This window comes from Typopeltis vanoorti, chromosome 15 (assembly GCF_054136105.1).
Source record: "Typopeltis vanoorti isolate ZY-2024b chromosome 15, IOZ_Tvanoo_1.0, whole genome shotgun sequence".
NCBI classification, from domain to species: Eukaryota; Metazoa; Arthropoda; class Arachnida; order Uropygi; family Thelyphonidae; genus Typopeltis; species Typopeltis vanoorti.
In genome coordinates, this window is record NC_143563.1 from 109,723,503 (window position 1) to 109,740,261 (window position 16,759).

Here is a 16,759-nt window from a genome sequence, read left to right on the forward strand (position 1 = left end):
GCATTTGATTATAAAATATCAGCCTGATTACGAGTGGCTGACTGACATATCAAATAGTGGTATACGGGGGATTTGATTCTGCAAAATTTAGGCTTTGATTCTTAGACTGACACCATCTCTAGATGATCCTCCTCTTCCAAAATATAATATAACCATGAAATTCTTAAATATCTCATCCAGACTCACCTTCTGGGAATGGATATCACAGATCAGTTGAACGACTACCTCCACGCTGAATTCTCTGAGCACTTCATGCCTCGTCAACATCAGCCTACGTCTCATTCTACAATGACTTTGTCAAATAGGAAGCAGAGGAAGAGGGCCTATACAGGCCCTCTATAAAAAGAATAGAGGGCAATGTGCCAAAACCATCCTTGACGGTGCTTCCCCTCCACCTCTAGCAGACTTACATGATGATTTTGTCAAATTCTGGAGTACAGTCTTTTCTGCTCCACCTCTACACTTCCCTGATTATGATGATCTACCTACGATATTGAGGTCCATTTCTGCCCTTCAAATATACCAGCCTGTCTCCATCCAGGAGATCAAAGCAGCTCTTCCATCCAATTTCTCTGCCTCCAGACCTGATGGCTTTCCTGCATCTAGACTTTGGAAGGTGCCATTGAAGATTCTTCAAGACTTAGTGGACATTCTCCTTTCCAATAAAGTAATACCATCATACTTACGTGCTTCAAGAACTAACTTCATTCCGAAGAAGGAAACTTCAAGCTGTGCATCAGACTTTAGACCTATTACTATCTCCCCTGTGTGACTTACTCTATCATAAAATATTAGTTAAACGACTTCGGCAACATATACAGCATGATTATAGACAGAGAGCTTTTGTCCCTTCGAATGGCTGTGCCGAGAATATATATCTTCTTTCTTCTCTTCTCTCTGATTCCCGACGCCACCTTAAGCCTCTATATATGGCGTCGCTGGACATCCAAAAGGCCTCTGATAGCATCTCCCTTACTGCTCTCCTTCAAGAGCTGTCTATTGCTGGATGTCCAGAACCTTTTCTTTCCTATGTTTATGGAGCTATACTGGGGTAGCTCCATCACTACAGGGTCTTGTGCAACTTCTATTCCCACAGTGTGGGGTGTTCGCCAGGGTGATCCTCTATCTCCCCTTTTCTTTAAACGCATCATAGATGAGTTTCTTCATTCTCTTCATAGCCATATAGGCTACTCTCTAGACGCTTCTTCCTTTAATGTTATGGCCTTTGTGGACGATCCTGTTTTCTCATAGCCTCTTCTAAGATAGGCTTGCAGGAACCCCTTGACTGGGCAGTTGACTTCTCTATTGGAGGCCTTTCTATTAATGTAGAGAAGTCCTGCTCTTTAGCTCTTGTCCCCTCTGGTCGTGACAAGAAGCTTAAGGTCGAGACTATAGAATTTTCCCTGCACGGGAGGCCGTTGCATGCTTTGACCATCCTGGAAGAGTGGAGATACCTTGGTATCATGTTCACCCCAAAGTGAAGGTCTTCTATCCCTTCTATCCTAGAAGCTGGGATCACTTCTTTGAGGGAAAGCTCTTCTCAAGCCCCAGCAAAGACTGTTTCTCCTTTCCTACCTCGCTTTTACCACAAGTTGGTGCTTGGTAGGACATATATCTTGGTACTGTCCCGAATAGACAGGGTTATCCGTTCAGCTGTGGGATCATGGTTCTGACTGCTGCCTGACACTCCTACTGCTTATTTCCATGTGAGGGTGAAGGATGGTGGGCTTGGGGTTCCATCACTTAGATGGCTGATCCCACGCCTGCGGCTCTCAAGAATCACGCAGTTAGAACTATCTTCTTCCCCCATCTGCAGAGAGGCTTTCTATATTCCATTAATACAAGAAGACTTTGGGCGGGCTAAAGGCTGGTCCCATTATCAAGATACTTTAATTGAGTCAGCATCAGCAGAACATAAGAGATGGGCATCTCTGTTGCACTGTTCTGTAGATGGTGCTCCTTTAAAAGTCATATCTGGTTCCTCCCCAGGTTCAAGTATATTGACCTTATTAGGACGAGGATCAGTGCCCTGCCTACTCGAGCCCGCACAGCACGATGGGGTAGTGACGAATCCAACTGTAGGGCTGGCTGCCACTACAGTAAGACATTGTCTCATATAGCCCAGTGTTGCTTCCGCACCCATGGGGTCCGCATGAGAAGGCATGATGCTGTGGTCTCCATTCTGAACATCTGCTTTAAGAACAAAGGTTGGGAGAGTGCGCTGGAACCACATTATAGGACCTCCACGGGTTTGCGTAAGCCAAACTTAGTGATTAAAGGAGATGGTGAAGTTTGGGTAGTTGATGCCCAGGTGGTGGGAATATGGCGCCCACTAGCCTATAGCCATAATAATAAAGTAAATTATTATAAAAATAACCAAGATCTAGTTAGTAAGATACGGGCGGAGCATGGGGCAACTCCGAGGTTTATCAGCGCCACCATCTCTTTACATGGCGTATGGAGTGCATAGTTATAAGGACTTAAAACAGCTTAGGCTTATGCAGAAGGATATAAAAGTTCTTTCCTCGACAGCCCTACAGGGCACACTAGTGGCATGGCGTTTCCACTAAAGAATGACTACAATGATAACTAGAACAGGCATAGGGTAAAACACTTGTAAAGGCTTAGACCTATATCCAGGGCAGTTTTATCATTAGGCGAACCTAGGCAATCGCCTAGGGGCGCTAAGACTTCAGGGTTCCAGATTTTGCTACATAGTTAGGGGAAAAATAACCTTTGAGAAAATTAGTAAAACCTTGATTAATAATAAAAAACTGAAATAAGTCAAGCCACCCTGGTGCTCGCTGATAATCCTACATTATTTTCGCCTTTCTCTATTTCTTTATTTAATATTTTTTATAAATATCCACATGTGAGCCTGTATAGCTCAGTGGATGTGGCGTTTGCACACCACGTCACTTGACTGCACGAAGGAAGACTTTGTTTCAAATCTAGTCGTCGACTAGAGGAAATTTTTCTACGTCTTTTTTTGACCGGTTCCTGAGTTAGTCAATCTCTAGCATGGGCAAGCGGGTTTTTCGTCCCATAAACTCAAGAAAATTGGCCATAGAACCCACATTATTTCAGACATTAAAATTATATTGTGTTAGGGTTAGGGACCACGAGATCGCAGCACTTGTTGAGCTGTCTCTCTTCACTGTGTGCTGCTTAATTAGTAATAGCCTTGGGCCAGCTATCTCTGATTGGCTGCCAATTGAGATTGAACTGCCCACTCACTCTCCAAAAGTTAGATAGGGCTAAACGGCCTCGCCTACTCCCTCCTATATGGGAATAAAAAGGCGTTAGCTGATTATTATTTTTTTCATATCCACATGTGTAGGTGTATGTGTGCTTGTGTGAATATGAGAAAATATAGACAGAGAGACAATGTATAGGGGCGCCTAAATTTTCTTTGCCTAATGGCATCAGATACTCTTGGACCGGCCCTGCCTATATCAAGTCTGGACGTGATGTAAGGGTAGTACTGCCCATAATCAGCACAAAGATTAATAAAAATTAAAAAAAATAACTAGTGGTGTACCACAAGGATCAGCCCTTGGTCCACTGTTATTTAATCTGTACATTCATGATATTGGGAAGGATTTGACAGACAACGTACAGCTATTTGCTGATGACAAATACAGGTAGGGTAATCAGGAATGCGACTGATATGAAGTACTTGCAGAATGATTTGAATAGGATGGAATTGTGGGCATGGGAAAATGAATGTCAGTAAATGTAAAATCATGCACTTTGGCATTATTTAGATATCCAATGATGTATTATGTTGGTGTGATTATGCTAGAAGAAACTCATCAGGCTAGGGATCTTGGAGTGTTAGTGGATAGAAAGTTGATGTTCAGGGACCATGTAGCAAAGATTGCAAATACAACTCAAAAGATAATTGCAATGCTGAAACAAACTTTGTCATGTAAAGATAAGGATATCATTGTACCACTTTAAGTGGACTTGATAAGCCCACACTTCGACTATTGTGCACAGGTCTGGTTGTTGTTGTGATTCTGATACAGTGGAGAGAAGGTGCAAAGAAGATCGTTAAAAATGTTACCAGGATTGTGGAATACTGATTAAGAAGACAGATTGAGAATGTGTAGACTACAGACGCTAGCAAACAGGAGAAAGTGGGGTGATATGATTGAGACTTACAAACTTCTGAAAGGGTTATTACAGGATTTCAGTTGATGGAAAGGAAAGAGGGCATCCTTGGAAGTTGAGAATGAATGTTGCTAAGAAGTAGGTGAGATCTAGATTTTTCTTTCATGATTGGAATGGATTGCTATTGGATGTTGTGTGTGTTGCAAGCAGCGTGATTGAATTCAAGAACAAGTATGATAACTGGTGCATGTAGTATGCGTCCTCCCTTGATGAGTCCGTGGCTTTTTGGAGGTTTCAGTTAATAATAATAATAATACAAAGTATGCAGTAAATGAAAACTGCTTGTGATATGATGCTGAATGCAGTCATTCAGATTATATTACAAGATAATGATCTTCAGAAATCACTTGACAGTTAAATAAACTGGCAATGCAATCTAAAGATTTCTAATAAGAAAAATAAATCATGACATTTCAAAGCAAAGATCATATCAGATCATAAACAGAGAAGGTAAATTAACCATCTGACAATTTAGGCATAATGTTTTAGGCACATCTAAAAAAAAAAGATATACACTACTTGGGAAAAAAAGTTAACAGACATCCCATGACAAGGTGCATCATACCATGTAATGAGTCGCATGTTTGTAGCCAGTATAAATTGGAGGAATATGATGCAACTGTGTTCGAGTGAAACGGATGTGAGAAGGGAACTGATGGAGTTTGAAAGAGGCAGTGTGATAGGATGCCATGTTACAGGCCTATCCGTTTGGCATACTGTTGACAAATTGAGCCACCTCATTTTAACAATCAGTGATTGTTGACCTGAGATGGAAACACAGGGAGTCAACTACAAGTGCTACCCATATTTCGCAATCCGCCACCTCACTGAATTTGGTATCATTATCAGCATGCCCCATATTTATTGTTTCCATATTTTTATAATCTGATGAATATGCTGTCAGTTGCAATTGATATAATATTGTAATGCTTTTTTTTTTAATATACTTTGTATATCTTGCTCCATATTTGAACATTTTTGGTTGAATATCATCTACTTCAGTTAGTTGTCTGTAATGTCTTTCCACATTACAGACAACTCCTGATGACTTATCTAGCTGCAATATTGATCTATACTCCTAATTGCATTTTTCTTGAGTTGTTTATATTGTCACTCATTTAAATCAGAATAATTACTCCTGGCATCCAGAATATATCTACACTTTATATATAACATTTATCAACTTATCCCTTTTTTCAGTAGTCTATATGGAATACAGAAAATATTTATCTTTTGTATTCTTATCATAGGTTTCCCACAACTTAGCAACTTTTACATAGTTTTTTCGTGTATTCTCTCATAACAGCTAGCTTATTTGCTATTCAACTTTCAATGTGCTTTTTTCAGGATTCTTGACTGCATTTTACTTTTTTTTTTTCCCACTTTCTCCTTCAGCAGTTGATATAAATTATTAGATTAAAAACTTAACTTATTGCTAAAAACTTATACAAAGTAGGTTCCAAAAGTTTCTGGCCTGATATACAATTTGCGTCAATTTTAAAACACAATGTGTGACAGATAGCACCATATATGGGGGAGCTTAGTGTACCTGTTTCAACTCTCTACCTGCATTATTCAGTTGGAGGCACTTGTGTGACTAACATGTGGCATGCTAAGTCGCTGTGATGTTAAAAATTGAGTACTGTGCTGTGATAGTTTTTCACCAAAGAAGAGTTTTCTCCATGTGCTATCAAACAGTGATTGGATGGTGTGTATGGGGAAGCTTCTCCTTCATATTCCACCATGAAGGAATAGGCTAAACAGTTTTGCCTAGGAAGAGAACATCTAAGATGATTCTTGTGATGGTAGGCCTGCAGAAGTGATGACTGAGAAAAATGTCTCTCTTGTTGAGGAGGAACTGCTCAATGACAGATGGCTGAAGCTCAAAGAAATCTCAGCAAGGTTGGGGCTTTCTATAACAACAATCTTTCACATCATTCACGAAAAGCAAGATTAGCAAAACAAGTGTTCTCTGCCAGGTTGGCAGGAAAACGACCCAGAGGAAGACCAAGATATAGGTGGATTGATACAGTACAAAGTGCCTTAGACGATAGAAATATAAGATCTGATAATGTTGGAGTCTTTCACATGACAAAGGTCAGTGCAAGATGGGTACCCTGACTTCTCTCTTCGATTCAGAAGGAGCATCATGTGACCTGTTCACATGAGTTTTTAGAGTTTTGCCAAGGGAATCAGAGAGAAATGCTGGAATCCATTGTCACCAGGGATAAAATTGTGGTTCTTTATTATGATCCTCTTTCCAAAAGGGAATCCATGGAGTGGCACAAACCAGGCAAAGCACTTCCGAGAAAAGCCAAGGCACTGTCTGCTAAAAAGATCATGGTAATAATATTTTGGGATTGCTGGGAAATTCTCTTGATTAACTTCAAAGAATACCACCGTGAATACAGAATATTATGCTTCTCTCCTGCACAAAGTAAGCGGTGCCATAAAGAAGAGACAAGGAATGCTGAGTCATGGTGTTCGCCTGCTTCACGACAATGTTCCAGTCCATACAGCTGTTGTTGTGAAGGCTGCAATGAAGGACTGTGGCTTCCAGCAGAATGGACACCCACTATACAGCCCAGACTACTACCTCTTCTCAAAACTGAAGAAAGACTTTTGAGGAAAAAAATTTGTAGATGAAAAGTATGTTGAAGTAGGAGGTTATGTTGAAAAGTGACAGTTGTTTTCTTTCTATCACCTCTAAAAGTTAGTCAGGCCGGAAGCTTATGGAACCACCCTTTTAACTTATATGGATAAAAACTTATAAGATTATAACAGACAATTTACCAAGAGAAAAGGACATTAATTTCTTTAAGCATTTACAAGAAAACTATAGGTCTTAATTTTTTAGATGGATTTGGTTCTGGTCATTTGTCATTGTTGGTTGTCTGGCGATCATCATTCAGATAAGCTGTCTACATACTATATTTTCATAATCATTCAGAAAAGTAAATTGTTTTACATTATATACATTTTGAAAATAGAGTTTAAGATATACTTAGATGCATTATTTCTATCCCCTTAACAATAATATCCTAGTTAACTGTCTGATACTAATGCACTGTTATTCATTTTATATTCTTGTAATAAGAATTTTCACTTGTCTCAGGAAAAAATAGCATTCTTCTGGGGTGGGGTCATGAATGGAAGGTATTTCTCTAACAACTTTCAGTTTTATTTAATTTGAAGTTTCTTGCAGAATTTTATTTACAGTTTAGTATTTAATAGCAGTAGTTCAATATAAAAATATCACAATTAAAAAAACTTAATCAAACGAGGAATTATGGAAGACTGTCTTTATGCCTTAACATTTTTAAGAACTTATTAAAGAAGCATTGTCCTCAATGAAAGGAGTAAAAGTTAATGATTGACCAATGACATATGTCATATATATAGACATTGCAGTAATTATGACTATAAATTCAAGAAAAACAAATAATGAAAATTGGTGACACGTAATGGTTTTCATTATGTAACAGCAGTGTTTTTTTGGGGGGGAAGACATTCAGAGGTGTGACATGGTATCATTTTATTCAACTTTTCCTGCTAGCAAAGAAGGCATATTGGCCTATTGTTTACCAAAAAAAAAAAAAAAAAATCAACACTGTTTAGGAGCACATTTCAAATTTAAATGGCATGCCAACTAAAACACACCTTCCACTGCATAGTGAATGATGAATAAAACTTAACAAAAATTGGAGAAACAACTAAAATTCCTACAACTCTGAAAATAAAATTATATGAAAGTATAATACTACACTAACATTTCTTATGGGGACGAAACTTGTACCTTAAAGAAGCAGAGGTGAAATTGCTGAAATAAAATGCCTCAGGAAAATAAACAGAACATAAGACTAATGCACAAGTGTTGCAAGATTTGAATATCTCTAATTCATCAATTTTTAACACAGATAAAAAACATCAGTGCTGTTGGTTTGGCCACATTGTGCAAATAGAACTGGAAAGACACCCTCTTCTGGTGTTTGAGAACTATGGAAGATCAGATTATCATGGCATAAAGCCCTTAAAACTGCGGTGGGCTTGCAAAGCTCTGTTAGTATATGAAATAGCTTCCTTTAGACAGAAGAAGACTTATCCATGATTGACTCATCTTGAGGACAGTAAAGAACAGCAGTTATAGTGCTCAAGAAGCAGAAAATGGATATGTAAATATTGTTGTGATTTGTACTTTTATTTATTTATTTTTTTTCGAATACCTATTAGATAAAATTGTATTTATCTATACATTTAAATCTAGAACACTGATTATCATTACTATGGGCAATTCATAATCTATCTCCAAATTTTAAAAGATAGTTAAAATTACTGATAGTAATTCATCAGGAATACTTTGTCTTGAGTGTTAATGAAGTTCACGTTGTTTGTATATTTTTAGGTTTGTACTCTCATCCATGGATTTGCAGATATTATCTTTCCATGTAATTAACATAAATAACCATGAGTTAAATACTTAAGGAAAGCTTCATATTTTTCTGTATTGGCAGAAATGCTTTTATTTGTTTAGGAAGAACATGATGATGAAGACGATTGGAATCCATGTAAAGCAGCTGGAGTGTGTTTAATGCTAATGTCTACGTGCTGTGAGGATGCTATTGTTCCCCATGTTCTTCCATTTGTTAAGAATCACATAAAACATCCAGATTGGCGGTATCGAGATGCTGCAGTTATGGCTTTTGGTAAGTAGTATCTTCTTCATAATGAAAAATCAGCTTTTAAGCATTTTAGTATTTGGGGTTAAGAGAATATTTCCTAACACATACTTTAAGGAGGTGCATATAACATTTATAATCATAGAGTTATGTCTTCATTATTATTTCACATTTTATATTTTTACAATGCCATTACTATTATTGTTTCAGTGGTGTTATTTTAAGGTCACTGTTTTTAATTCAGTTAAAACACTGAACACTGTCCCTGTGGTGACAAAATTGAAGTATTCACTTAGATGGAAAAGTAGTTTCACTTAATGGTTTTTCTCCCTCAGTGACTGTCTGCTGAAGTTTGGCATCAATGCCCTTCTATGCTGTGCATGTTTGTGTGAATTGAGCAGTCAACAAAGGAAGAGCACATACCTAGTAACTGCTTGCACAGATACCAAGCAATTTTAAACCTGGTTTTACTCCATTTTTCCCAAGTAAGCAAACAGACAAAAATGTCAAGTTTGCGCCTGCAAGTGATGCAAGACTAGCTGATCCTACAGGTAGTGCAAGACCAAGGCAACTCGTGGTAGAGGTGGAACAAGCTCCAATCACTAATCTTAATATTTACCCTTAATGCCAAAACACATCTCCAAGAAGGGGATGTATGATGTTTTGTATTAAAGGCAAGGGGCCACTACCCAGACCGGTTTCGACCTTTTTTGAGGTCTCATCAGTGGGAGCTAGGCTAGAAATACCAAGATTTAGTAATACAGAGCTTGTAAGTATTTTACCAAAACAAGTTACCATAAGGTGTTATAACCTTATTAAATAAAAATCTCGGAAGAGATATAGATGTAGAAAGTATTTTTAACTTGGGTATAGTTATGTTAAAGATACCAAGCAATTTTAAACCTGGTTTTACTCCATTTCCCAAGTAAGCAAACAGACAAGTCAAGTTTGCGCCTGCAAGTCTTGCTGACCCTGCACGTAGTGCAAGACCAAGGCAACTAATGGTAAAAGTAGAATAAGCTCTGATCACTAATCTTAATATTTACCCATAATGCAAAGCACATCTCCTGAAGGAGATGTATGATGCTTTGTATTAATTTATTAATACAAAATTAATAACCTTATTAATTAATTTAATTTTTTTAAAATTAAATTTAAATTAAATTTAATTATTTATTTTATTTAATAAGGTTAAAACACCTTATGGTAACTTGTTTTGGTAAAATACAAGCTCTGTATTACTAAAACTTGGTATTTCTAGCCTAGCTCCCACTGATGAGACCTCAAAAAATGTCGAAACCGGTCTGGGTAGTGGCCCCTTGCCTTTAATACAAAACATCATACATCCCCTTCTTGGAGATGTGTTTTGGCATTAAGGGTAAATATTAAGATTAGTGATCGGAGCTTGTTCCACCTCTACCACGAGTTGCCTTGGTCTTGCACTACCTGTAGGATCAGCTAGTCTTGCATCACTTGCAGGTGCAAACTTGACATTTTTGTCTGTTTGCTTACTTGGGAAAAATGGAATAAAACCAGGTTTAAAATTGCTTGGTATCTTTAACATAATTATACCCAAGGTAAAAATACTTTCTACTGCTTGCACAGAATTTTTGTCATAATTTCTAATTTAGCCAATTTTTGTGAATGTACCATAAAAGTGAATTATATGATAAATTATATTTGTTCCTTATATTAGTAATTTCTCCAATATCTCTACTCCAATATTCCTCTAACCATGCCAACTTTTAATGCACTTTGATTAGTTACTTTTAGCCTTCAGCATGTTGGTGAACTGATGTTAATCTAAATTGCATCTGTTCTTTTAGCCATTAGTGTCCAAAACTATCAAATTTGGCACTTAATATCCTTAAACATTTTAATAGCTGTCTTGTATAATTTTTCTGTTTTCTTTCTGAAGAATGATTTCAGATATTTGAAAATAATGAATTTAAGAGTACAGTATTAGTTTTTCATATTTATGATCTGTTTGCATGTTTTATCATTTTTACATAATCCGCTGCCAGCTACTCTCTCTTTTCATTTTAAAAGCATGCATGAAGAGCCTTAATCCCCCCTCTGGAGTGGCTTCAAATGTTTTTTTTTTTTTTTAATCAGAATTTATATGTAATTAATGGCTGCTAATTTTCTCCCTCTTTGAAGGTTATACTCCTCCACATGCTTTATCACAGATGTCTTAGTTATGTAATTTTGAAATCATGAGTTCATGTGAAGTGACAACTAATAATTGTAGAAAAAAATTAATAGGCATTATATTTCATTGCACACGCTCCAGTGAACATTAAAATACTGAAGAATTCAGAGAAAATTAAACCAGTGTAAACGTGCTGGAAGAAACAGTTGTATAGTTCTCTAAAATCTGTTCTTTGAGTGTTCACCTAGAAATGTAGGTTAAAACTTGTCATAAATAGACCTGTAATAAAGGTAACATGAGCAGAACTGGATTTTTAAAATAAAATAAGGTTTAAAATGTAGCAGTGAATGATGCAGTAGATTTTGTGCTAGATAAGAAGCTATTATAATACAGGATTTTGGCAGTATTAAAAAAGATGACTCAAGACACATCTTAGGCTAGACATCGTATTCACAGAATTACAGTTAATTAGAATTCAGATATTATTAATTTACATAGATATCTTCCTTTTTGTGAATAGCCTCTGTAGCCCTGTGGAAATGGTATTTGAATTCATAGTGAGAAGGCCTTCTCTTAAATGCATTCACTACTTCTGCAGGCAAACTGTTCCATGCACTGACTGCTCTGTTAAAGAAAAATTTAGCTCTTGCACAAACTTAACTTCTACAGATGCCTTGTTGTCCTTTTCCCACCTTCCATATAATGAAAAAAAATCCATCATTTGATAACTTAACTCCTTTCAGACGTTTAGAACAATGTCTTATTGCCTGTCTTTCTCCCATTTACCAATGTCTGTGGTCTACATGCTCTCAATCTATCCTCATAATCTACATTTAAATAATCCTAGTATCATCTTTGTTACCCTTCTTTGAACTCTTTATACAGCTTCTTTATCCCCTCCTAACCCAGTAGACGACATCTGCATACATTAGTCCAAGTACAGTATCAAGGGCTTGAAAAGAGGCAAAATGACTTGTTTCAGCTTCAATTTCCTATCCACTTCAATTTCATAACTACAGGATCCCTGGTATCATTAATTTCAAATAACATTTCTGTAACATGTCAAAGTGCATAACTTGAGACTTCATCATCGAATCCCTGACAGATACCCTCAAGGGGTGTACAGGATATGATAGTACTACATGAAAAATTTACATCATTACTAACTTCCTATCTACAACTTTCCTCCAAATCAGTCTGTTACTTGTCAAGACTCCAACATTATCAGATCTTATATTTCTATCGTCTAAGGCACTTTGAACCGTATCAATCCACCTATATCTTACTCTTCCTCTGGGTCGTTTTCCTGCGAAACTGGCAGAGAACACTTGTTTTGCTAATCTTTCCTCGCCCGTTCTGTTTAAGTGACCATACCACCTGAGATTAGCTCTGCTAATGCATTCCTGGATGCTGACAATGTCAAGTTCTTTCCTAATATCCTCGTTTTTTATATGATATTACCATCGATGCCATCTGTTTACGCCTCTAATCTTTCTCAGGACTCTCATATCTGCAGTCTCTAGTCTTTGGTCAAGTGTTTTACTTCTGACCCAGTTCTCAGATCCATAAGTTAAAATTGGTTTGAGCACTGTCTTGTATACTAATTTAGTGTTCCGACTAATTTCTCTCTTATTCCATATGAATTTATTCAATTGACTTCCTACCATACCAGCTTTGAAGATTCTGTTATCTATTTCCATATTTAATTTACCATCTTCACTAAAAATCGTGCCTAAGTAGCTGAAATGTTTTACTTGTTCCACAGGTTCTCCTTTCACAATGCAGTTGACATTTTCAACGATTCTACCTATTTTTATTGCTGACCTTCATACCATACCTATTGCAAACTTGTAGCGGATTTATTTAGCAGTATAACATTGTCCGCATAAAGCAAAGAGCTGACATTAACATCTCCAATTCCATATAATTTTTAATACCACTTTCCTTCATAATGTGATCCATATAGATATGAATAACAGAGGGGATGATGTACATCCTTGTCTCACACCAGATTTAACATTAAACCATCTTCCTGTACTACAGTTCTAACTGCTGACTTACAACTCAAATAAAGACAAAGTATTGCTTGATATAATTTTCCATTGACACCATATAACTGTAGAGTATTGAATAGCTTCTCTCTTGGGACCTTGTCATATTCCTTTTCCAGATCGACAAAACTTAAATACAGATCTTTGTTATATTCCCGTGGTTTCTCAACTATTTGTCGTAAAGTGACCATCTGATCCTGACAGCCTCTATTTGGCCTGAATCCAGTTCTTCACCAAGCATTTCTTCCACAATTCTTCTCAACCATTTCTCAAGTATACTGGCATAAAGTAACCCTCAGTAGGGAAATACCTCTGTAATTCTCACATTCAGTTTTATTTCCCCTTTTAAATATGGGTACTATTAGAGTTCTGCTCCAATCATCAGGAATTCATCCCTCTGTACATTCCTTCTGAACTATGCAGTGCAGCCACTGTAAGACTTTTATACCACCATACTTCAGCTTTTCTGTTAGAATACCATCTACTCCTGCTGCCCTTCCCAATTTCAAGCCTTTGATAGCTTTTCCTACTTCAAGTATGGATATGTATTCTTGATTGTATTCCTGTTGAGTGTTTTTTACCACTGTGCTATCACTGCTTGTTTCATTTAGCAATTTTTCAAAGTAATTACTCCATACTTCAAGAATATCTTTTTCTCCTGTTTTCATGTCACCTTTATCATCTCTAACTCCTTTTACAGCACTCTTTCCTCCATTTCTGAGCTTCTTCAACAACCTCCAGAATATCTTGCCACCTTCTTGATATTTATTTTCTATTTTCTTGCCAAATTCCTCCCATGACTTTTGTTTAGCTAGTTTTACACAGTTTTTAGCTTTCTTACATTTGTCTGTATTCTCTAAGAGCACAAGCTGACTTATTTGCCAGGAACATTAGTGGAACTTTTGATATGCTTTCTTCTTTAAATTCCAGTGTCTACCATGGAGTTCTGATTTTTCTATGCTTGCAGACAACCTCACCACATGCCTCTCTGGCTAAATCAATCAGTGTTTTCTTCTGGGCTTGCCACTGAATCTCCATGGTTAGGTTCCTGTTCTCAAACTCCTCTTTCATTTTTTCTTCAATCATGTTTGTGTATTTTAGTCTACAGTTTACACCTGAGAGCTGCTCAACTTTTATTCGCTTTAAAACTTTCTTACATCTTCTTCTTTTCAATGTGAAATTCAATTTTATCCTGCCCAAGGCTAAATGGTGATCACTTCCAATTTCTAATCCTCTGTACACTCTGGTGTCCTGCACCAGGGAGAAAACATCAATATCAACAATAACATAGTCATTAAGACATTTTTTATTCCTTGCCTCTTCTCTCCATGTGAATTTGTGCACATTTTTATGTTTAAACATTGTATTAACTAGTTCATGTCCTGAACAGAAATCCAATAGGTATTTGCCATTATTATGAGCTTTGCTCTTTTTACCAAATATTCTCAAATTTTTTTGTATGTCTGACAATCATTTCCTACTCTGCTATTTAGATCCCCAACAAGGACCAACTTTTCCTTTTTCATTGTGTCAGTTGTTGCTTTCTCTAAAGCTTCAAAAAATTCCTCCACTTCTACCTTAGTGGAACTTTCTGTGGGACCATAGGCACAAATAAGTGTCATATTTGCTCACATCACTCTACTTGAGACTGCCTGCCATTCAAGAAGATTAGAGTCGTATTTAGTGTTGAATACTATGGCTACCCCTTCTTTTCCTTGATTGTCATTGTCTGAATATAACATTTTGTATCTATTGGTCAGAAAAATCTCGCCAATTTTTGTCTTTTTTGTTTGTCACCCCTATTATGTCGATCTGGTACTTATCTAATTCCTCAGCTAGCTCCATTTATTTGCCATTCAGGCTTCTTATGTTGATAGTACCGATCTTTAACTCTAGTGATGTTGAGTTGGGGTGTGCTTTCAGATTTGTTCCAGTAGCTGACTTTTTGCTGTTTTCCCTGGTTCCCTGGTGAAAACAAAGGGGGGATTTGTTTAACCAGGCAACGTCTCAACCGGCATGAAATTTTGTCATGTTGTACCATTATTTTGTATATTGGTTTAAGCCAATAAGAATACAATTTGGTTGTCTAAATCCCAAATTGCCAGCCCATCCTCGTTCGTTCAGTATCCAGGTAGATACCCAACGGGGTGCCCCACGATAAGGTGAGGATTGGGCATTAGGTCAGAAGCTCTGATCAGTTCTCTACATTCTTTTAAAGGCTATGTGGAGGTCTCCTCTCAGTTATACAGCTTTGACCCTTTACACTATTTTTTTATTTTTAGAGGTACCTGTGGCATAGTATAATTATTAAAAGTACATGTAAGACCACGGTAATAACTTTTTAATTAATAAAGTACAGATATTTCATACTAAAACTAATAGTACATCTTCAGTGTCACACAAACAGTTATAGCTGTTTGTGTGACACTGAAGATGTACTATTAGCTTTAGTATGAAATATCCGTACCTTATTAATTAAAAAGTTATTACCTGATCTTACGTGTTGTTTTAATAATTCACATACACTATATACTGCTTTCTGATACCTATCTGTCAGCCACCCACTTATCCAAGTCAATAGGGTTTATTCTAATCCCAATTCTCCAGTTTATGCAACAGCCTTTCATGTGGTATCCTATCAGATGCTTTATCAAAATGAGGAAATTGCTAAAACATAACCTCCCTTTAAGTAAACCCCCATGTAGTCCTTTGCAAAGTATAGCTTGTCTGTGAACCCATTTCAGTTTGTTAGTTCTTACCGGCTTCTATAAAATCTTCACCACTGCTTCAGAGATTCTGATAGACACATTGGTTTTTGCACAACTCTTGTACATTGGAACTACCATACATCCTTCACATTCCTTTGGGATCTTTCCTGAGCCAAGACTTGAGTTACACAAACATGTTGAGGGTTAATCTAAATTGGTTGAACATTGCTTTTAGTGTTTGTCTTGTTATCCCATCTGGGCCTAATTCTGAATTGATATCCAGGTTATACAACAGCAGTACAGTACAAGCCAGAAAAGTTATGGTGCACTCTTCTCAATTTTATTCTCACATATTCCTTCCACATCTTCATATCTATCTCTTGCTTAATCAGGTTGCACATCCATTTCATTCTCACCCTTTTGAATAAAAGACCAAATAGGGTGAGAATGTTGTGTATGCACCTTTTCAGAGCTTCTCATGCATTGCTGATATCCTTCAGTATTCAAGAACTGATACCATTGGACTAAGGATAGTATTCTCCTGAGATTGTCCTAATTGAAATATTCATATAGTTATCTACTTTGGACAGTATAGCATGATCATATCTAACACTTTTTGACCTCATTTGAGAAAGTTATCACAATGATTCAGTAGATTCTGAAATGATAGGAAATACTTCATTACTCAAGCTGAGTTTTCTGTAGTGCGAATTGTCCATTATTACTTAAACCTGCAAAAAAACCACATACGGTTGACCCTTGAAGTATGCGGGCTAAACTCACAAGCCGCGTAGCCTAGAAATATCAAAAAAATTAAAGTTAAGTATGTGATGAATGCATAAAATTTATCAAAACTTATGCACACAAACACTTAGACCATACATGGCCATTTTCAGTTGAGAGAAATGTAAATAAATGTAAAGATGCAGTATTAAATCATAATGCATAAAATTAACTGTTAATAATTAGTTAAGTTAATTAGCATAAAATAAAAAT

General features: G+C 36.8%; 1 protein-coding gene across 2 annotated transcripts in view; it reads left to right on the forward strand.

Annotated features, from left to right (window-relative positions):
• The window catches only part of Fs(2)Ket (Importin subunit beta Fs(2)Ket), a 302,779-nt gene that overhangs the window by 102,280 nt on the left and 183,740 nt on the right, over positions 1-16,759 (forward strand). For both annotated transcript variants that reach the window (XM_090405664.1, XM_090405665.1), the window contains exon 9: positions 8,708-8,879. In XM_090405664.1, coding sequence (XP_090261790.1) covers positions 8,708-8,879 — 172 coding nt within the window. The remainder of the gene's footprint in view (positions 1-8,707; positions 8,880-16,759) is intronic.